The 16,377-nt window shown below is 46.4% G+C and overlaps 1 protein-coding gene across 11 annotated transcripts in view; it reads left to right on the top strand.

Annotated features, from left to right (window-relative positions):
- Window positions 1-16,377, top strand: part of CFAP95 (cilia and flagella associated protein 95) — a 210,576-nt gene that overhangs the window by 17,554 nt on the left and 176,645 nt on the right. For all 11 annotated transcript variants that reach the window (XM_051846478.2, XM_070050984.1, XM_002708236.5 and 8 more), the window contains exon 2: window positions 13,681-13,789. In XM_051846478.2, the coding sequence (XP_051702438.1) occupies window positions 13,681-13,789 (109 nt within the window). The remainder of the gene's footprint in view (window positions 1-13,680; window positions 13,790-16,377) is intronic.

The raw sequence follows: 16,377 nt of genomic DNA, 5'->3' as shown, positions 1-16,377 counted from the left end.
TAGTGGGGACAGCTGTGGGCGCCAGTAGGGAGGCCAGTTCCCGGGAACTATTTGGAAGCAGACCTGGGGGCGGAACAGCCGCTGGGGAGAGGTGGGAAGGAGTGGTGAGAGTGAGAGACAGGGTCTACTCTTGTTTTCTATGGAGGGCTTTCAGGGGCTCGTGGGCATGCACACACATGGTGGGCCTTGCCTGGGTTGTAATAGGCAGAGGCGGCTGCTTCTGCGGCCATAGTCTGTGCTTCAGGAATGGGGGACATACGGGCCGCTGATCGGTAGGGTGGGGAACGTGTCCGGTAACCACGTCCTTCGCGGTAGCCCCTGTGGAACTCTTGAGATGTCCAAGCTCAGTGGCGCCCCCTGCTGTGGTCACCTTGTTTGAGGTTGAGCTTTCCTAGCCACCCCGGCTGTGGGGCTTTGGCCCTGGAGTTTGCAGCAAATACAGGCTGCTTGATCTCCTTAGGCCTTCATCAGATAAGATGGCATCCTAAAGGACTGCGTGGTATCCTTCCCGCTGGACAGAAGGATGACCCACTAAGGGGTCTTGGTCCTTTGGAAGGCTTCTGGCACATTCTTGGTATCATTGAACGTTAAGGTCCACGTGGTCATAGGACATTAGGATGCTCTCAGTGGTTTTTTTTTTTTTTTTTAAGATTTTTATTTATTTGAGTTATAGAGAGAGGCAGAGACAGACAGAGAGAGAGAGAGATCTTCCATCCGCTGCTTCACTCCCCAGATGGCTGCAATGGCCTGAGCTGTGCCAATCTGAAGCCAGGAGCTTCTTCAGGATCTCCCACGTAGGTGCAGGGGCCCAAGGACTTGGGCCATCTTCTACTGCTTTCCCAGGCCATAATAAAGAGCTGGATTGGAAGAGGAGCAGCCAGAACTAGAACCGGCGCCAATATAGGATGCCGGCGCTTCAGGCCAGAGCATTAACCCACTGCGCCACAGCGCCGGCCCTGCTCTCAGTGTTGTTGACAATCACTCTGCCTCCATCCAAGTGATTCTTGCTGAAATTCTTTTAAAAATGTTACTAATTTCTAGTTTTATTACATTGCACAGATCATATAATTTATATTTTTAAAATGAAATTAATTATTGGTGAAAGTTCAGTGTATCCTTGGAGTGTATTCTATAGGCAAGTCATCAGATATTGGTTTCAGTCTTGTTTCATGTACAATCTGTATTTATCCATTCATTCAGGGAAATGATCCTAATTCTGTGTAGTTACAGATCCAAAGACTTGGATCTGCTTATATTATGGCTTTTCTACCAAGTCTAGATGTGGTTCTGTTAGTTGAAAAACCTATGTGGGAAACATTTAAAAGCCCCACATTTCTGGAGTCTCTCATTTCCCTTTAATTCTTCTTGTAAGCCAGCCAATTTCCTGAATTTGTCTCTTTTTCCTTTTAAATAACTTACAAGAATGCCCAATGGAAATTCACACAGAGAATTAACAACTGCTCTCCAGTCTCTTTCTTGATCTCACTAGGTACATGACTCGATTTATCATTTACTGTGGCTATTGAATGTTTGGCCTTTGAAATTTTCTGTTTTTTTCTACCTGGCTTTTAACCAACACCACATACTTTAGGTTTTTGTTACAGCAGCATCCACCTAACTTCTGGAACTAATTTATGTGTTAGACAAGGCTGAGCTGAATCTGTGTTAAAAAACAATCCACTGAATCTCAGTGGCTTATCTCAAAAAGGTGTATCCCCTGCTCATCCAGGGTTGGCTCCAGGCTTTTAGTGAAGGGTGGACACTCCTCTGTGTAGGTACTCTGGGACTTGGGGTGATTGGGATGGTGCCCTCAAAACTCTTACTGAAATCTAATTGCCCGTGTGAGGAGATTGGGAGATGGGGTCTTTAAGAGGTGGTTTGGGCCGGCGCCGTGGCTCACTAGGCTAATCCTCCACCTTGCAGCGCGGGGCACACCGGGTTCTAGTTCCGGTCGGGGCGCTGGATTCTGTCCCGGTTGCCCCTCTTCCAGGCCAGCTCTCTGCTGTGGCCAGGGAGTGCAGTGGAGGATGGCCCAAGTGCTTGGGCCCTGCACCCCATGGGAGACCAGGATAAGTACCTGGCTCCTGCCATCGGATCAGTGCGGTGCGCCTTGCCACAGCGCGCTGGCCACGGCGGCCATTGGAGGTTGAACCAACAGCAAAAGGAAGACCCTTCTCTCTCTGTCTCTCTCTCACTGTCCACTCTGTCTGTCAAAAAAAAAAAAAAAAAAAAAAAAAAAAAGAGGTGGTTTGATCATAAGTACGCCATCCTCATGCTAATGCCATTGTCATGAGACTAAGTTGGGTGTCTTGGGAAACAAAAAAACTCTTCCTTCTCTCTCCCGCTGTCTCATGCGTTCTCACCATGTGCTGCCTTCTGTCATGTTGTGATGGTAAGAGAGCTCACCTGGTACTACCGTCTTGCTATTGGGTTCACAGCCTCATAGCCGCCTTTATTTATTGTGAGATAGATGTTTCTCTCTTTCTCGGTTACCTGGTTTATGGTATGCTGTTGTAGCAGTAGAAAATGGACAAAGTCATTTTCTTTTGACAGGCAGAGTGGACAGTGAGAGAGAGAGACAGAGAGAAAGGTCTTCCTTTTGCCGTTGGTTCACCCTCCAATGGCCGCCGCGGCCTGCGCGCTGTGGCCGGCGCACCGTGCCTGATCCGATGGCAGGAGCCAGGAGCCAGGTGCTTTTCCTGGTCTCCCATGGGGTGCAGGGCCCAAGCACTTGGGCCATCCTCCACTGCACTCCCTGGCCACAGCAGAGGGCTGGCCTGGAAGAGGGGCAACCGGGACAGAATCCGGCGCCCCGACCGGGACTAGAACCCGGTGTGCCGGCGCCGCTAGGCGGAGGATTAGCCTAGTGAGCTGCGGCGCCGGCCCAAAGTCATTTTCAAAAGAAAGTCATCCATGGCTGTGGCAGGGAAAGAAAGTGTGGAGAATTATACAAGAGCCTTCCCTGTCAGCCCGGGGAGGACACATGTGATTTCTGCATATTTATTTTATAGGCCAGAGCTAGTCAAATGTCCCAACTAATCACAAGATGTTGGGGATTTTTATCTCTTGTTTTCCTAGGAAAGACGGAAAAATTGTGTTGGTGGACACAACATCTATGACATATGGAAGACTCTTAGAAAAACCTGCCTTCAGCCGGCGCTGCGGCTCACTAGGCTAATCCTCCGCCTAGCGGCGCCGGCACACCGGGTTCTAGTCCCGGTCGGGGCGCCGGATTCTGTCCCGGTTGCCCCTCTTCCAGGCCAGCCCTCTGCTGTGGCCAGGGAGTGCAGTGGAGGATGGCCCAGGTGCTTGGGCCCTGCACCCCATGGGAGACCAAGAAAAGCACCTGGCTCCTGGCTCCTGCCATCGGATCAGCACGGTGCGCCGGCCGCAGCGCGCAGGCCGCGGCGGCCATTGGAGGGTGAACCAACGGCAAAGGAAGACCTTTCTCTCTGTCTCTCTCTCTCACTGTCCACTCTGCCTGTCAAAAAATAAATAAAAAAACAAAAACAAAAACAAAAAAAAAACCTGCCTTCCAAATGATATAGATCACCCCCAAAAACTGCTTGGAGGAGTTGCCATAGAACCCACTAAATTGGGTCCACTCATCTGACATGTAGAAAGCCAACCACTGACAGCAGGGGGCAGGCATGGGGTGGAAAAAAAGGAAGCATTTATTGCAAAACTCAGAGCAAGGAGTCAGGAGCTACCACTGATGCCTGGGCTCCATGGAGGGTTAGAGGGGAAGGTTCTCATGATGGAAATTAGGGTTAAGAATTGTGTTTTCAGGGCTGGCGCTGTGGTGTAGCAGGTAAAGCTGCCACCTGCAGTGCCGGCATCCCATATGGGCGCTGGTTCGAGACCCAGCTGCTCCACTTCCAATCCAGCTCTCTGTGCTATGGCCTGGGAAAGCCAAATTCTTGGGCCCCTGCATCTGCATGGGAGACCCAGAAGAAGCTACTGGCTTCTGGCTTTGGATCTTCACAGCTCTGTCCATTGCAGCCAATTGGGGAATAACCAGTGGATGGAAGACTTCTCTCTCTGCCTCTCCTTCTCTCTGGGTAACTGACTTTTGAATACATGGATAAATCTTTAAAAAAAAAAAAAAGAATTGCATGTTCAGCTTGTGTCTAAGTTCCTGGTTGGTTATGGACTTCCTTGATAAGGCTGGGATATTGTGTTCTTTATGATGGAAAACTGGGCTTCCATCAATCTGGCAGTCACATGCAGATGGTAGTTACTTCCTGTCCTGGGCCTGCAGTTCCGCAAAAAGAAATCAGTTGACTCAACAGTGACTATTAGAAAAATAAATGACCTCATGAGTCTGGGGATAGCTGCACCACTCCCTCAATTCAGTGAGTTAATATTGGTAAGAAGTTGACTGAATTAAAAATATAGTACAGGGATATTCTGGGCTGAAGGAGAGAGGCTGGGGGGCTGGGACCTGATGCTATCCAGCCTCTGTATTCAAGGCACTGTATAGGGGCTTGGTTTCACTAATAGGGTTCTGGAGCTATGCTTTCCCTGTAACCGTGAAGAACCTGGACCTGCAGCCTTGAAGCCCTGCCCATGTGTGGTGTTTTCAATAACAGGGCAGCAGCACTCACGTTTGGTGTTTGAAGGTACTGTATATACTTCAGATCATGTGGGCTTTTACCAAAAATCAGCCTGGAAATTCCTCCTTGGCTTTTCTGCTCTTTAAACTTTTAATGTGTTGAGAAATTTTTGTCTATTTGTTTTTTGTTTTTGTTTTTAGAATTTTGAGATAACATCTTTTCATTTACATTGTAGTCTAAGGCTTAATGCTCCGCTAAGTAAGGAGTTCAACAAGTAAAAAGGAAAAAGACTGTAGTGAAGCAAGAATCTAGGAAAAGGCAGAAAACAATAATCAAATAAAAAGATGTCAATTTTACTCATACACAGTACATTTTAAAAGTCACAGACCATTAAAACTAAAGTAATATATCATTCTTCTTTTTTAAGATTAATTTTTATTTATTTGAAAGGCAGAGTTACAGAGAGACAGAGGCAGAGAGAGAGAGGTCTTCCATCCACTGGTTCACTCCCCAAATGACCACAATGGCCAGAGCTGCGCTGATCTGAAACCAGGAGCCAGGAGCTTCTTCTGGGTCTCCCACACGGGTACAGGGGCCCAAGAACTTGGGCCATTTTCCACTGCTTTCCCAGGCCATAGCAGAGAGCTAGATCAGGAGAGGAGCATCCAGGACTCGAACTGGTGCCCATATGGGATGCTAGCATTGCAGGTGGCAGCTTTACTCGCTACTCCATAATGCCAGCCCCAGTATATAATTCTTTTTTTTTTTTAAGATTTATTTATTTATATGAAAGTCAGATTTACACACAGAGAGAAGGAGAGGCAGGTAGAGAGAGAGAGAGAGAGAGGTCTTCCATCCACTGGCTCACTCCCCAGTTGGCTGCAATGGCTGGAGCTGGGACGATCCGAAGCCAGGAGCCAGGAGCCAGGAGCTTCTTCCAGGTCTCCCATGTGGGTGCAGGGGCCCAAGGACTTGGGCCATCTTCTGCCTTTCCAGGCCTTAGCAGAGCTGGATCAGAAGTGGTGCAGCTGGGACTCGAACTGGTGCCCATACGGGATGCCGGCACTGTGGGCGGAGTCTTTACTTGCTACTCCACAGCACTGTCGCCAGCCTAGTATATCCTCCTTAACAATTTGCTTGACAAACAGTTAAAACAAAGTTTGACAAAACAGTATATTTTCAGCAAAACTGATACACACAGGATTTCCTTTTTCTTTTTGTTTTTTGATTTTGATTTTTTTTTAAATTGCAGCTCTCACACGTAAGGGAGAAAATGTGGTATTTTTCTTTCTGTATTTGGCTTATTTCACTCAATGCAATGTCCTCTAGTTCCAACATTTTTATACAAGTGATAGAATTTCATTTTTTTTTTTTTTTTTTTTTGACAGAGTGGACGGTAAGAGAGAGAGAGACAGAGAGAAAGGTCTTCCTTTTGCTGTTGGTTCATCCTCCAATGGCTGCCGCGGCTGGCGAGCAGCGGCCGGCGCACCGCGCTGATCCGATGGCAGGTGCCAGGTGCTTCTCCTGGTCTCCCATGGGGTGCAGGGCCCAAGCACTTGGGCCATCCTCCACTGCACTCCCTGGCCACAGCAGAGAGCTGGCCTGGAAGAGGGGCAACCAGGACAGAATCTGGCGCTGCGACCGGGACTAGAACCCAGTGTGCCGGCGCCGTAGGCAGAGGATTAGCCTAGTGAGCCGCAGCGCCAGCCAAGTTTCATTCCTTTTTATAGCGGAATAATATTCTATTTGTGTGTGTGTGTGCGCATGCCACATTTTCTTCTTCATTCATCTGATGATAGACACCTTTGTTGATTCCATATTGTAGCTATTGTGAATAGTGCTGCTGTTACTTGATGGGCAGTTACTGCTTTGATAAAATGTGTTCCTGTCACCCAGTAGTGAGACTGCTGCATCATTTCTTTTTCTTTTCTTTTTTCCTTTTTTTTTTTTTTTTAAGATTAGCTTCTTCATTTGAGAGGCAAAGTTACAGTCAGAGAGAAGTGATGTGGGAAAGCTTAGATAATTTTGAGTTCATGAGCTGGAAGCCACATCTCCTTCGCCCTGTGTTGCCATGTTCAACTACCTGTCAATCAGGGGGTACCTCCTCAGGAAGTACCTCCTCTTACCCTGACGTGGGGGTGGTACCACATAAACACTTCCATTTTTCTAAGCTCATAAGAAAGCTAAGAGGACCAGAAGCTCTCACTCCTCATGGACTCAGGATGAGCAGAGCAGGGTATGGTAATTCCCTTTCTTTGGCCCATTTCCCCTTAATAAAGCCCTAATGGGCCTGTATTTTTCTCACTTTGTAAATAAAGTTTATCACACTGCATGCCATGTGATATGGGCCTATATTTAGAATTCTTCTCAAAGTAAAAGGCAAGAACCTGGAAAGTCATTTAGGCCCATAACCAGCCCATAACAGTGGGAGAGACATGGAGGTCTTCCATCTGCTGATTTACTCCCCAAATGGCCTGAGCTGGGCTGATCCCAGAGCCAGGAGCAAGGAGATTTTCCCAGGTCTCGCACATGGGTGCAGTGGCCCAAGCATTTGGGCCATGTTCCACTGCTTTCCTAGGTCATTAGCAGTGAGCTGGATGGGAAGTGGAACAACTGGGACGTGAACCAACACTATTATGGGATGCTGGCACAGTGCCAGCCCCACCCAAGCTGCATAATTTCTAGTTTAAAAAATCTCCATACTGTTATCTCAGTGGCTGTACTAATTTGCATTCCCACCAGCAATGTATAAAAATTCCATTTTCGGGACCGGTGCTGTGGCGTAGCGGGTAAAGCCGCTGCCTACGATGCCGGCATGCCATATGGGTGCCAGTTTGTGTCCCGGCTACTCCACTTTCTTTCCAGCTCTCTGCTATGGCCTGGGAAAGCAATGGAAGATGGTCCAAGCCCTTGGGCCCCTGCACCCACGTGGGAAACCCAGATGAATCTCCTGGCTCCTCGCTTTGGATCGGCGGAGCTCTGGCTGTTGCAGCCAGTTGAGGAGTGAACCAAAGCCAGGAGCCAGGAGCTTCTTCCTGGTCTCCCACACTGGAGCAGGGGCCCAAGGACTTGGGCCATCCTTCACTGCTTTCCCGAGCCATAGCAGAGAGCTGGAAAAGAAGTGGAACAGCAGTACCGTGCCCATATGGGATGCCGGCACGGCAGGTGGTGGCTTTACCTGCTGTGCTACAGTGCAGGCCCCTGTATGTGGAAATGGATAGACTGAATCTCAGATTTATTCGGGAAGTCAAAAGATTTTGAAGGAGAAGATGAGTAGTAGATCATTTGCATCACCTTGTTGTCTTGTTGTTGTTTTCTGTCCGTTTTTGGTGAAAGTTTATTTGCAAGTTCCCGCTGCTGTGCTGTCTCATTGCACTTCCTGTCTGGACTGCTTCCACTCAGCTTGGACTGCAACTGGCTGCCTTCAGTAGCCTTTGCACTTGGTGTAAACTGGGAATTTTAACCTAAATGTTGCCAAAAATCTAGTTTGCTTGTCATTTTTCCATTTCCTTTGTTGCTTTTGAATGATTTCCAGGAAGAACAGGAGAGAATGTGCATTTGTGTAGCTACATTCATAATGGAAGTCTGTTTGGACTCTAGATTCTCTTCCTGAAGAAAGGTTTGTTCATTTGTTTCTAATGTAAATGTAGGGAATTGCTCTGAAAGCAAGGAACCTTTGCATTATCATGGAGTGTGCATTAAAACGGGCCTCAGCTCACTTAAGATCTTTTGATCTTGTTCTGTAGTAAGTGATTCACATGAAGAATTCACATGTAATATGAAGACTGTTGGGCCAAGAACTTGAATAGGTAATAAGGTGTTTGTCTTCCTTTTGTTTTGGAGCCGGGTTATTGCCCTCCATGCCACTCCATGCCAGATCCACTGTCCAAGTGTTGTGTGTAGTCCAGTAATTGCTAATGTCTGGTGTACTTTTAAAAGGTCTCTCTTTACTTCCTCTTTCTACCACCTGGAGTATATTTGGCAGGGAAGGGAGGATCAAAGAAATTCTAAGATGGGATTGGAAGAGAATAGATCCCATTGTCTAAATCCAGGGGCTGGGGGAGGGGAAGAATTTCCTCATCCTGCTTGATCAGAACAGCCCTGGTTGTCACCTCTGCCTGCTCACTTAGCGTCTTACTCCCCTCTGAAGTGCCCCAGGTAGGCTAAGCAATTATAATGTCACCTGTTTAATACTCCTCCCTTCAGTTATTTTTAGCGTTGTGTGTTTGGCAGTTAATCAGACTGACAACACATATGTAACATTTAAGATGTTAGAAAAGACAAAGTCTCCCACTGCCGTATTCCTTTTGTTTCTCCCCTATGTTCTCCGTAGATTCTCCTGCTTTTGAAGATTTTCTGCATAGAAACATCTTGACAGTGATGGGTTTTATTTACGTACCATTCAACACACGTTGAGTGAAGTAAATGACTTATCTGTCTTGTCAAATAGTTTTCTTTTGAGTGTGGTTTAGGCTTGAAATTCTATGGTTTCATGATGGCAAAATGCACAGATCGCATACAGCATGAGACATGTTGAAAAACAAAGTCCCTCTTCACACATTTGCAGTGTCACTGTTGCCCCTAAGAGCGTAAGGTTTTCTTCATGATTCAGCAAATACATCTAAAAGTCTTCATTTGTCATTTTGATAGATATGCCACCAAATAACAAGACCTTGGCATGTAAATCATTTATTGGCCAATGAACTCTTTAGGGGGGTTGTCAAATGTGTCTTTGTAGTCTTTGATTCTATTGGTCTCATGCTGTTAATGTGTCAGGAAATACAGCTGACTGCCAAGGGGGATTTTTTTTAAAGGCCTAGATAGCAGATGATCATAAAACCTAACAGAAAAGGGGTCTTTCTCTTCTCATTTGGGCTCCATTTACATCCAAAAATACAATAGCTGACAGTGTGTGAATTACATTAATAATTCTAAAATCTAAAGTTAATATATTCTGCCATCTGGAGTTATAACTAAACATTTTTAACATCTTAAAAATCTGCAAAGAAAATGTGTCTCTTGTCAAGGAACCAGAAGCTAGCATTTGCTCAGCTTCTCATTGTTTTCACGTCAGATATTGCTCGGATTGAAACCCCTCTGCCGTCAGTGTTAGGCATCCGGATGCTGAGTTTGCCCATTCAGGAGGGAGATTTATAGTTTCCTTCAGAGCCAAGTTGGTGTGGCCAAGGACGAGCATCTCTATGTGCATAATCATCCCCTCTTGATGTGTGCTTCTGCAGACTGAGCCAGGAGACTCTTTATTTTTATGGTCATGCTTGAAAGCCTTTACTTTCAGCATTTATATGAACGTGACAGTAACAAAATAAGAGTATTCAATCTGTCCATCAAGATTTAATGAGCATTTACATTGTGTCAGGCTGTGCTAGTCACAAAGACCACCAAGACGAATCAAAAATCATCCCTGTGTCTAGGACACTCTCAGGCTAATGAGAAGGCAGCTGCCTTGGTGAATGATTACAAAGCAACGTGGAGGTGCAGCATTGATAGAGACCGGTTTCTTTGTAAACCCCCACAGTGCTTTCCCTCCTAGACACGGGAACACAAACACTACAGTGTGACTTGGTCCACTCCCCTTCGAGAATCCCACGGCCTAACTCCACCGACAGGGAGCTGGCCCTCTGGCCAGGGGCAGCCGGGGGGAAGCTGTGTGTCCCCGATTGACCTGTGGCTCTGGATTTGAATTTGTGCAGTCCTGCTACTTGCTTGTGTGCGTTTCCGCAGGAAGGGCTCACAGGTCTGATTTGACCTGCAGTCGCTCAGCTCTTATGGAGGGAAGCCTGACTCCCAAAGTAGCACAGAGGGATTCAGCAGGTCACCTTGACAAGGCATGACTTGGGACTATATTAAGTTAGGCCTAGGGGGAAACAGACAGAACAGGGTCTGGAGGGCTTGGGTGGCTGTAGGGTTGTTGGCCAGGAGCCATATACTAACTGGATATTGATCTGTCCTGAATGTGGACCTGCTTATGCTTGATCCTACTGGATTTTTATTGAGTTTAACCCTCTTTGAATCATTCCAAGTGGTATGTCTGACAACAGGATCTTGATTCCAAATTCCTTTTTATACAATTTGCAACTTAATTTCTATCCCATCAGCCCTCTCCCCATTTCTAATTCTATTCATAGTCTTAAAAGACAGTTTAGTTTAATAATTTAAAAAAACTAGTTTAAAAAAATTTAGTGGCCGGTGCCGCGGCTCACTAGGCTAATCCTCTGCCTTGTGGCGCCGGCACACCAGGTTCTAGTCCCGGTTGGGGTGCTGGATTCTGTCCCAGTTGCCCCTCTTCCAGGCCAGCTCTCTGCTGTGGCCAGGGAGTGCAGTGGAGGATGCCCAAGTACTTGGGCCCTGCACCCCATGGGAGACCAGGAGACCAGGATAAGTACCTGGCTCCTGCCATCGGATCAGCGCAGTGCACCGGCCGCAGCACGCTGGCCGCGGCGGCCATTGGAGGGTGAACCAACGGCAAAGGAAGACCTTTCTCTCTGTCTATCTCTCTCACTGTCCACTCTGCCTGTCAAAAAAAAAATTTAGTTTAACAAAAAATTTTAGTGTAACAAAAATTAATTTAAAAGATCTAATTGGCTGTTATTTGTGATACTAAAATTGGGCAGCATTTCATTTTATGAAGTGGAATGGGTGTCCCATTGAGCTGAGCAGAGAAATTGGCTTCATAGACAGAGCAGGCTGAAGAAAGCAGCAGCAGAGAACAGAAAGTGACTTGGTCAATCTAATGTTACCAAGCGTTCAGATGAGAGGAGACTTCCTCATCTCCCTGACTCAGGTAGACCAGGGTCTCCTGCTTTTTGAAAAACTGGCCTATGTCCTAGTTCAGTTTGATTATACCACTCTTAACGCAAGTTCTGGTCTGGTCTGCTGGAAATTATTCTGAACCAATGGCTGTCTGCGGACACTAACAATTGCCATACAGTTTCTCTCGCAGAAGCATGAAGAAGCAAGTTCATCTACTTGAGTTAAGGATGTCCTAGATAAGGTCTTCTCATAAAGAAAGAGCCGTGGTATCAGCTCTGGGCTGGACAGAGCAAGGTCCTCAAGCAGAAGCAAGCCTGCTTCTCAGGGGGAAATCCTGGCCCTTGCTGGCAGGAAGCTGTTCATGTCCCCTTCCAGCAAGAATGTGAGCCTGTGTCTGCCCTTCTGATCTCAGAGAAATAGCTCTTCCCCCAGTCAGCCACAAGGAATACCTGTGTTCAAGCGTCTTTGGCCTTGGACTGACTGCTGACCATGTCTTGACAAATTAATATCTGCAAAAGACGGCTGTGTCTAGACAAGGGCTGGTCAGTGATGATGTTTTTACTAATTCAAGGGGGACACCAATGAGTACTGTGGGAATGCAGCACCGGGGCTGAGCTCCGACACAGCAGGGTCAGGTAGGTTATCTGGTCCTTAAGGGCCTCTTGACTTGGGTGCCCCACCGCACTGTACATTTTCCTTAAATTACTGTCCCTTTTCTCTGGCCAGACTGTAAAGGCAGAGACTGCCCCACCCTCATTATATCCCCTGCACCAGCAAAATGCATGGCATATGGTTAGTTCCCTAGTCTATTTTTTGTTGCTGTAACAGAGTGTCTGAGACTAAGTGATTTTATTATTATTATTATTATTATTTATTCGACAGAGTTAGACAGTGAGAGAGAGAGAGACAGAGAGAAAGGTCTTCCTTCCATTGGTTCACTCCCCAAATGGCCACTATGACTGGAGATACGCCGATCAGAAGCCAGGAGCCAGGTGCTTCCTCCTGGTCTCCCATGCAGGTGCAGGGCCCAAGGACTTGGGCCATCCTCCACTGCCTTCCCAGGCCACAGCAGAGACTGGAAGAGGAGCAACTGGGACTAGAACCCGGCGCCCATATGGGATGCCAGCACCGCAGGCAGAGGATTAACCTAGTGCGCCATGGTGCCAGCCCTGAGACTAAGTGATTTATAAAGGAAAGAAGTTTGTGTAGTTCTTAATTCTGGAGGCTGAAAGTTCAAGACTGGGTTGGTACATCTGGTTGGAGCCCTCTGCTGTGTTATTGCATGGCTAAAAACTGGGTGACAAGGGCAGAAGAGGGAAAACAGGAGAAGTAGCCACACCTTCTTCTCTGTAGCTCATCTAGTCCCGTGAGAGTGAGGACTCACCACCCTGTGGAGGTCAGTCCCAAGAGAGAGGCTTGAATCCTTCATGATGGCCTCATTACCTCTCAGAGGCTACAGCTTCCAACTCCACCAAAATGGCAGTCACATTAGGATGATGGGTTTCAGAGAGAGAAAGCATAAGCAAACCACAGCCTGTGAGTACTTAACCACATTTGCTGAATGAATAAGTGGATGCATGAATTTGTGGCTAGTTGAGTACCCCGTGTAGGATCCCAGCTCTGTATCCCGTAATAGCCAGGCCCCATCTTGGGGCTGCTTGGGCTCATCTTCCTGTATCTCAGCCAAGAAGGCTCTGTGAAAACAGCTACTTCTGTTTCCAGCCATGTCATTTCCATTCGCCTTCCCTGTCCCTGAATCCCCCTTTTATTATTCTTCACCACCCTTTTAGTCAAGATGTTTGGAATAATTTTCCCCTTCCATTTACATTTTTACAAACTGTTCACCCCCCCTCCCCCGGCTTATGTTTAATTGTCAGCTTCCTTTAGACTGACTTTAGAAGCAGGAAGCACAGGTTATAAATCAATATGAACCAATACTTTGCTGTCTCATTTTGAAAAAAATTGTAATTAAAATTCATGGTAGAAAGAATTTCTGAAGTGGCAAGTTGCCTTTCTAAGATATTACCATGTTCTTTTTTAGAATTTACTCTTGGTAACTAATCCACATTATTAAATAAGATTCAGTTCATTGGAGTCATTGAATAATTACTCTGCTGGGTAAGTAGCATTTTTGCAATATTATTAGTTTTATCACATGTGCTTAGTTGCTTTTAGGAAGTAGCCTCACCATTACTTGAAAAGAGCTAGAAAATATGGGCCACAAATTCAATAAAATTGTAATTAAAGCAATGCCACAAATGTAATGCATTTTGCTGGGTAATTTTAAAAAATTTAAATGCAACACATGATAAATAAGCTTTATCCCTTAATGAACTTTTCATTTTGTCTTAAGGCACCGGGACAGAGAAGCTTTTCCCAAAGATTATGATATAGAGAGTTCCGCGGAAGTGAAAAAGCTGTGTAATTCAACATATTGGCGACTTGGAACTGATGAGCCCCCGGTGAGTCCTTGCTGGTAATTTCTTTGTTTAGGTCTGGATTCTTTGTCATAATGAAGCATGAACCAGTGAAAGAATGAGCATTTTTCAGCACCGCCTCTCATTAGTCACATTAGTTACCCAGGCAGGTAATGCAGCCCAATCATTTTAACTATAGAAGGTACTGGCTTCTTAAGGTTATTGTGGGAATTACATGAAGTAAAGCAAGTGAAATGCTGAACACCGTGCCAGGCACATAGCAAGTGCTCAAAGAATGCTTACCGTTGTTGTGGTGCTGTTGTACTGTCTCCAGTAACTCCTTGAATCCCCATGATAACCTGTGGAGTAAGTGTTATAACATCTGTTTTATAGAGGAGGGGACAAAGACTCCTAGAGGTCGAAGCAAGTCAGGTAAAAGCACATGGGTAAAGAGTGGCAGAGTGAGAGTCTGAACCCAGATCTTTGATTTTAAGCCTTTTGTTGTCTTAAGGTACTGGAGTTGGGAGTATTTAAAGCATTACTTAATATTCTCATAGCGTTTGCATGACTTAGTAACAAAAAGAATATTCATTGCATAGATAATCCCAGTTTGAACTGCTATGAGTGGTGTGGGTAACTAGCCCCAGGCAGCATGAGGCAGGAACTCACCTCTTTAATGACCCCAAATTGTGTCCCACACTGTGAGGAGCTTTGGGGCTAGCTGCAAACTCAGTCCAGTCTTTGAGGATGACCTTGTGGCTGGGAAAGCTGGCTATTTGACAGAACAGATGGGAACATGATAAGAAGACAGGGTTTTTAAAAAATCACATTCTGCTCCCAAAGATTGGGCTAGTTTCAAACCAGCTTTTGAAGCAGGCCAGGCCCAAGAAGGATCTGTAATTCTACACTGGACATTATTCTAGAAGATCCTCTGTTCTCCAGGACGATGGAGATTGATTAGCTTAGAATAGCAGGTCTATGCCTTCTCTTCCTCTTACTGTTGCAGTAGACAGAGAGTAACAAGGACAGCATGAAAAATGGGGCTGAGTGGGGGGTAATGTAAAGTTACAGCTGCCTGGGTATGGAAAGAGGAACCAAGACAACTCTAAAGCAAGACATTCTCTTCCCCACCATGCTGCGCCCCCTATTGACAACGCTCCCTCAATATCTTCAACTGCTCGGATTTCCCTGTTGCTCTGCAGCCCGAAAGCCAGGCAATCTCTTGTTTTCCCCACCCTTTTGCCCTCTGCAGCAGTGGTCATTAGCCAGCATGTGGATGGAGCTCTTGAGTCTGAAGCCCAACTCAGCCAATAGCCACCCTGTTGTGCTCCCCACCAGACCCAGCATAACCTTACTTTCTTAAGCATGGGACTGTGGTCAGGATCAGAGAAAGCTGGATAAGACAGGCGTTGCCTGGCATGAATTGAGCGTCTTTGGCTCTTAAAAAATATATTTGTTTTTGATTATTAAGTTAAGAAATTTTTGGTCTCTGGGTTGGGGCAGGCAGTGAGATGCAGTGAAATCTGAGGGGTGGAATCTTCAGATTTTGCTGCTTCCATGTTCCATGCATTGTAGCCATCAGGCCTCAGGTTTCATAGAGGATGTGTAAGTAACCAGTGGTGCTGCCCTTTTCCATGGCTTTTTATGCTTGGGCATTGAAACCCAGGCCTTCCTCTACTACGTTTGGAGTGTATTAGATAGGAAGGAAAACAGGCCGAGGAGCCACATTTTTCTTGAAACTGCTATTCTCTTAACTTAATAGTAACATTTTTTTCCCTGTTGATTCTCTGTGTGTAAAACAGTGGCTCATCTATCTTGTTTCTTCTTTACAATAACAAAGCTTTCAATTTGGCAAGAAATATGTTATTCCAGTTCTATACCTAGACTTCCAGGTCTTGGCTCCACCAAGGTCTCACCTGTAAAGATAAGGAGAGGAATACACTCTCAGAGCCTGCATGGCGTCATGAGCTGGGCTCATGTTCGATGCAGCTGGAGGACAAGACATCCCTTCCCATTTTTGTCACAGAGTCTTGATAGAGGCTGAAAGGCCAGAACGAAGTCAGAGTTACACACAGAGAGAGGGAGAGACAGAGAAAGAGATCTTCTATACAGTGGTTCACTCCCCAGATGGCTGCAATGGCTAGGGTTGGGCCAGGCCAAAGCCAGGAGCCAGGAGCCAGGAACTTCTTCTGGGTCTCCCATGTGGGTGGCAGGGGCCCAAGCATTGGGTATCCCCTGCTGCTTTTCCCATGCCATTGGTAGGGAGCTGGATCAGAAGAGGAGCAGCAGGGACCTGAACCAGCACCCGTATGGGGTGCTGGCATCGTAGGCAGCAGCTTTACTGGTATGCCACAATGCTAGCCCCCGAACACACTTGATAGTATGCAGGAACTGCACATTCTAAAATGAGATGCTAGAGAACCCAGGCAAAACCCTCAGAGAGACTCTAAGGTAGGTTTCATCATTCAAAGTAGCCATGTCTTTGAAGACTAGGGATTGAAGAGTTGAAAAGCATTTATTCACTTATGGCTTATATGGTCCTCCCTCCCCAGTTAAGAGGTTCAAGGGAGTCAGTCAGAGAGATTACTGTGTGCATTCTGGAACTTAGAGGACATTGGATCCAGGTATATGGC

This window comes from Oryctolagus cuniculus, chromosome 1 (assembly GCF_964237555.1).
Source record: "Oryctolagus cuniculus chromosome 1, mOryCun1.1, whole genome shotgun sequence".
In the NCBI taxonomy this organism is placed as follows: Eukaryota; Metazoa; Chordata; class Mammalia; order Lagomorpha; family Leporidae; genus Oryctolagus; species Oryctolagus cuniculus.
This window is presented reverse-complemented; position numbering and strand designations above follow the sequence as displayed.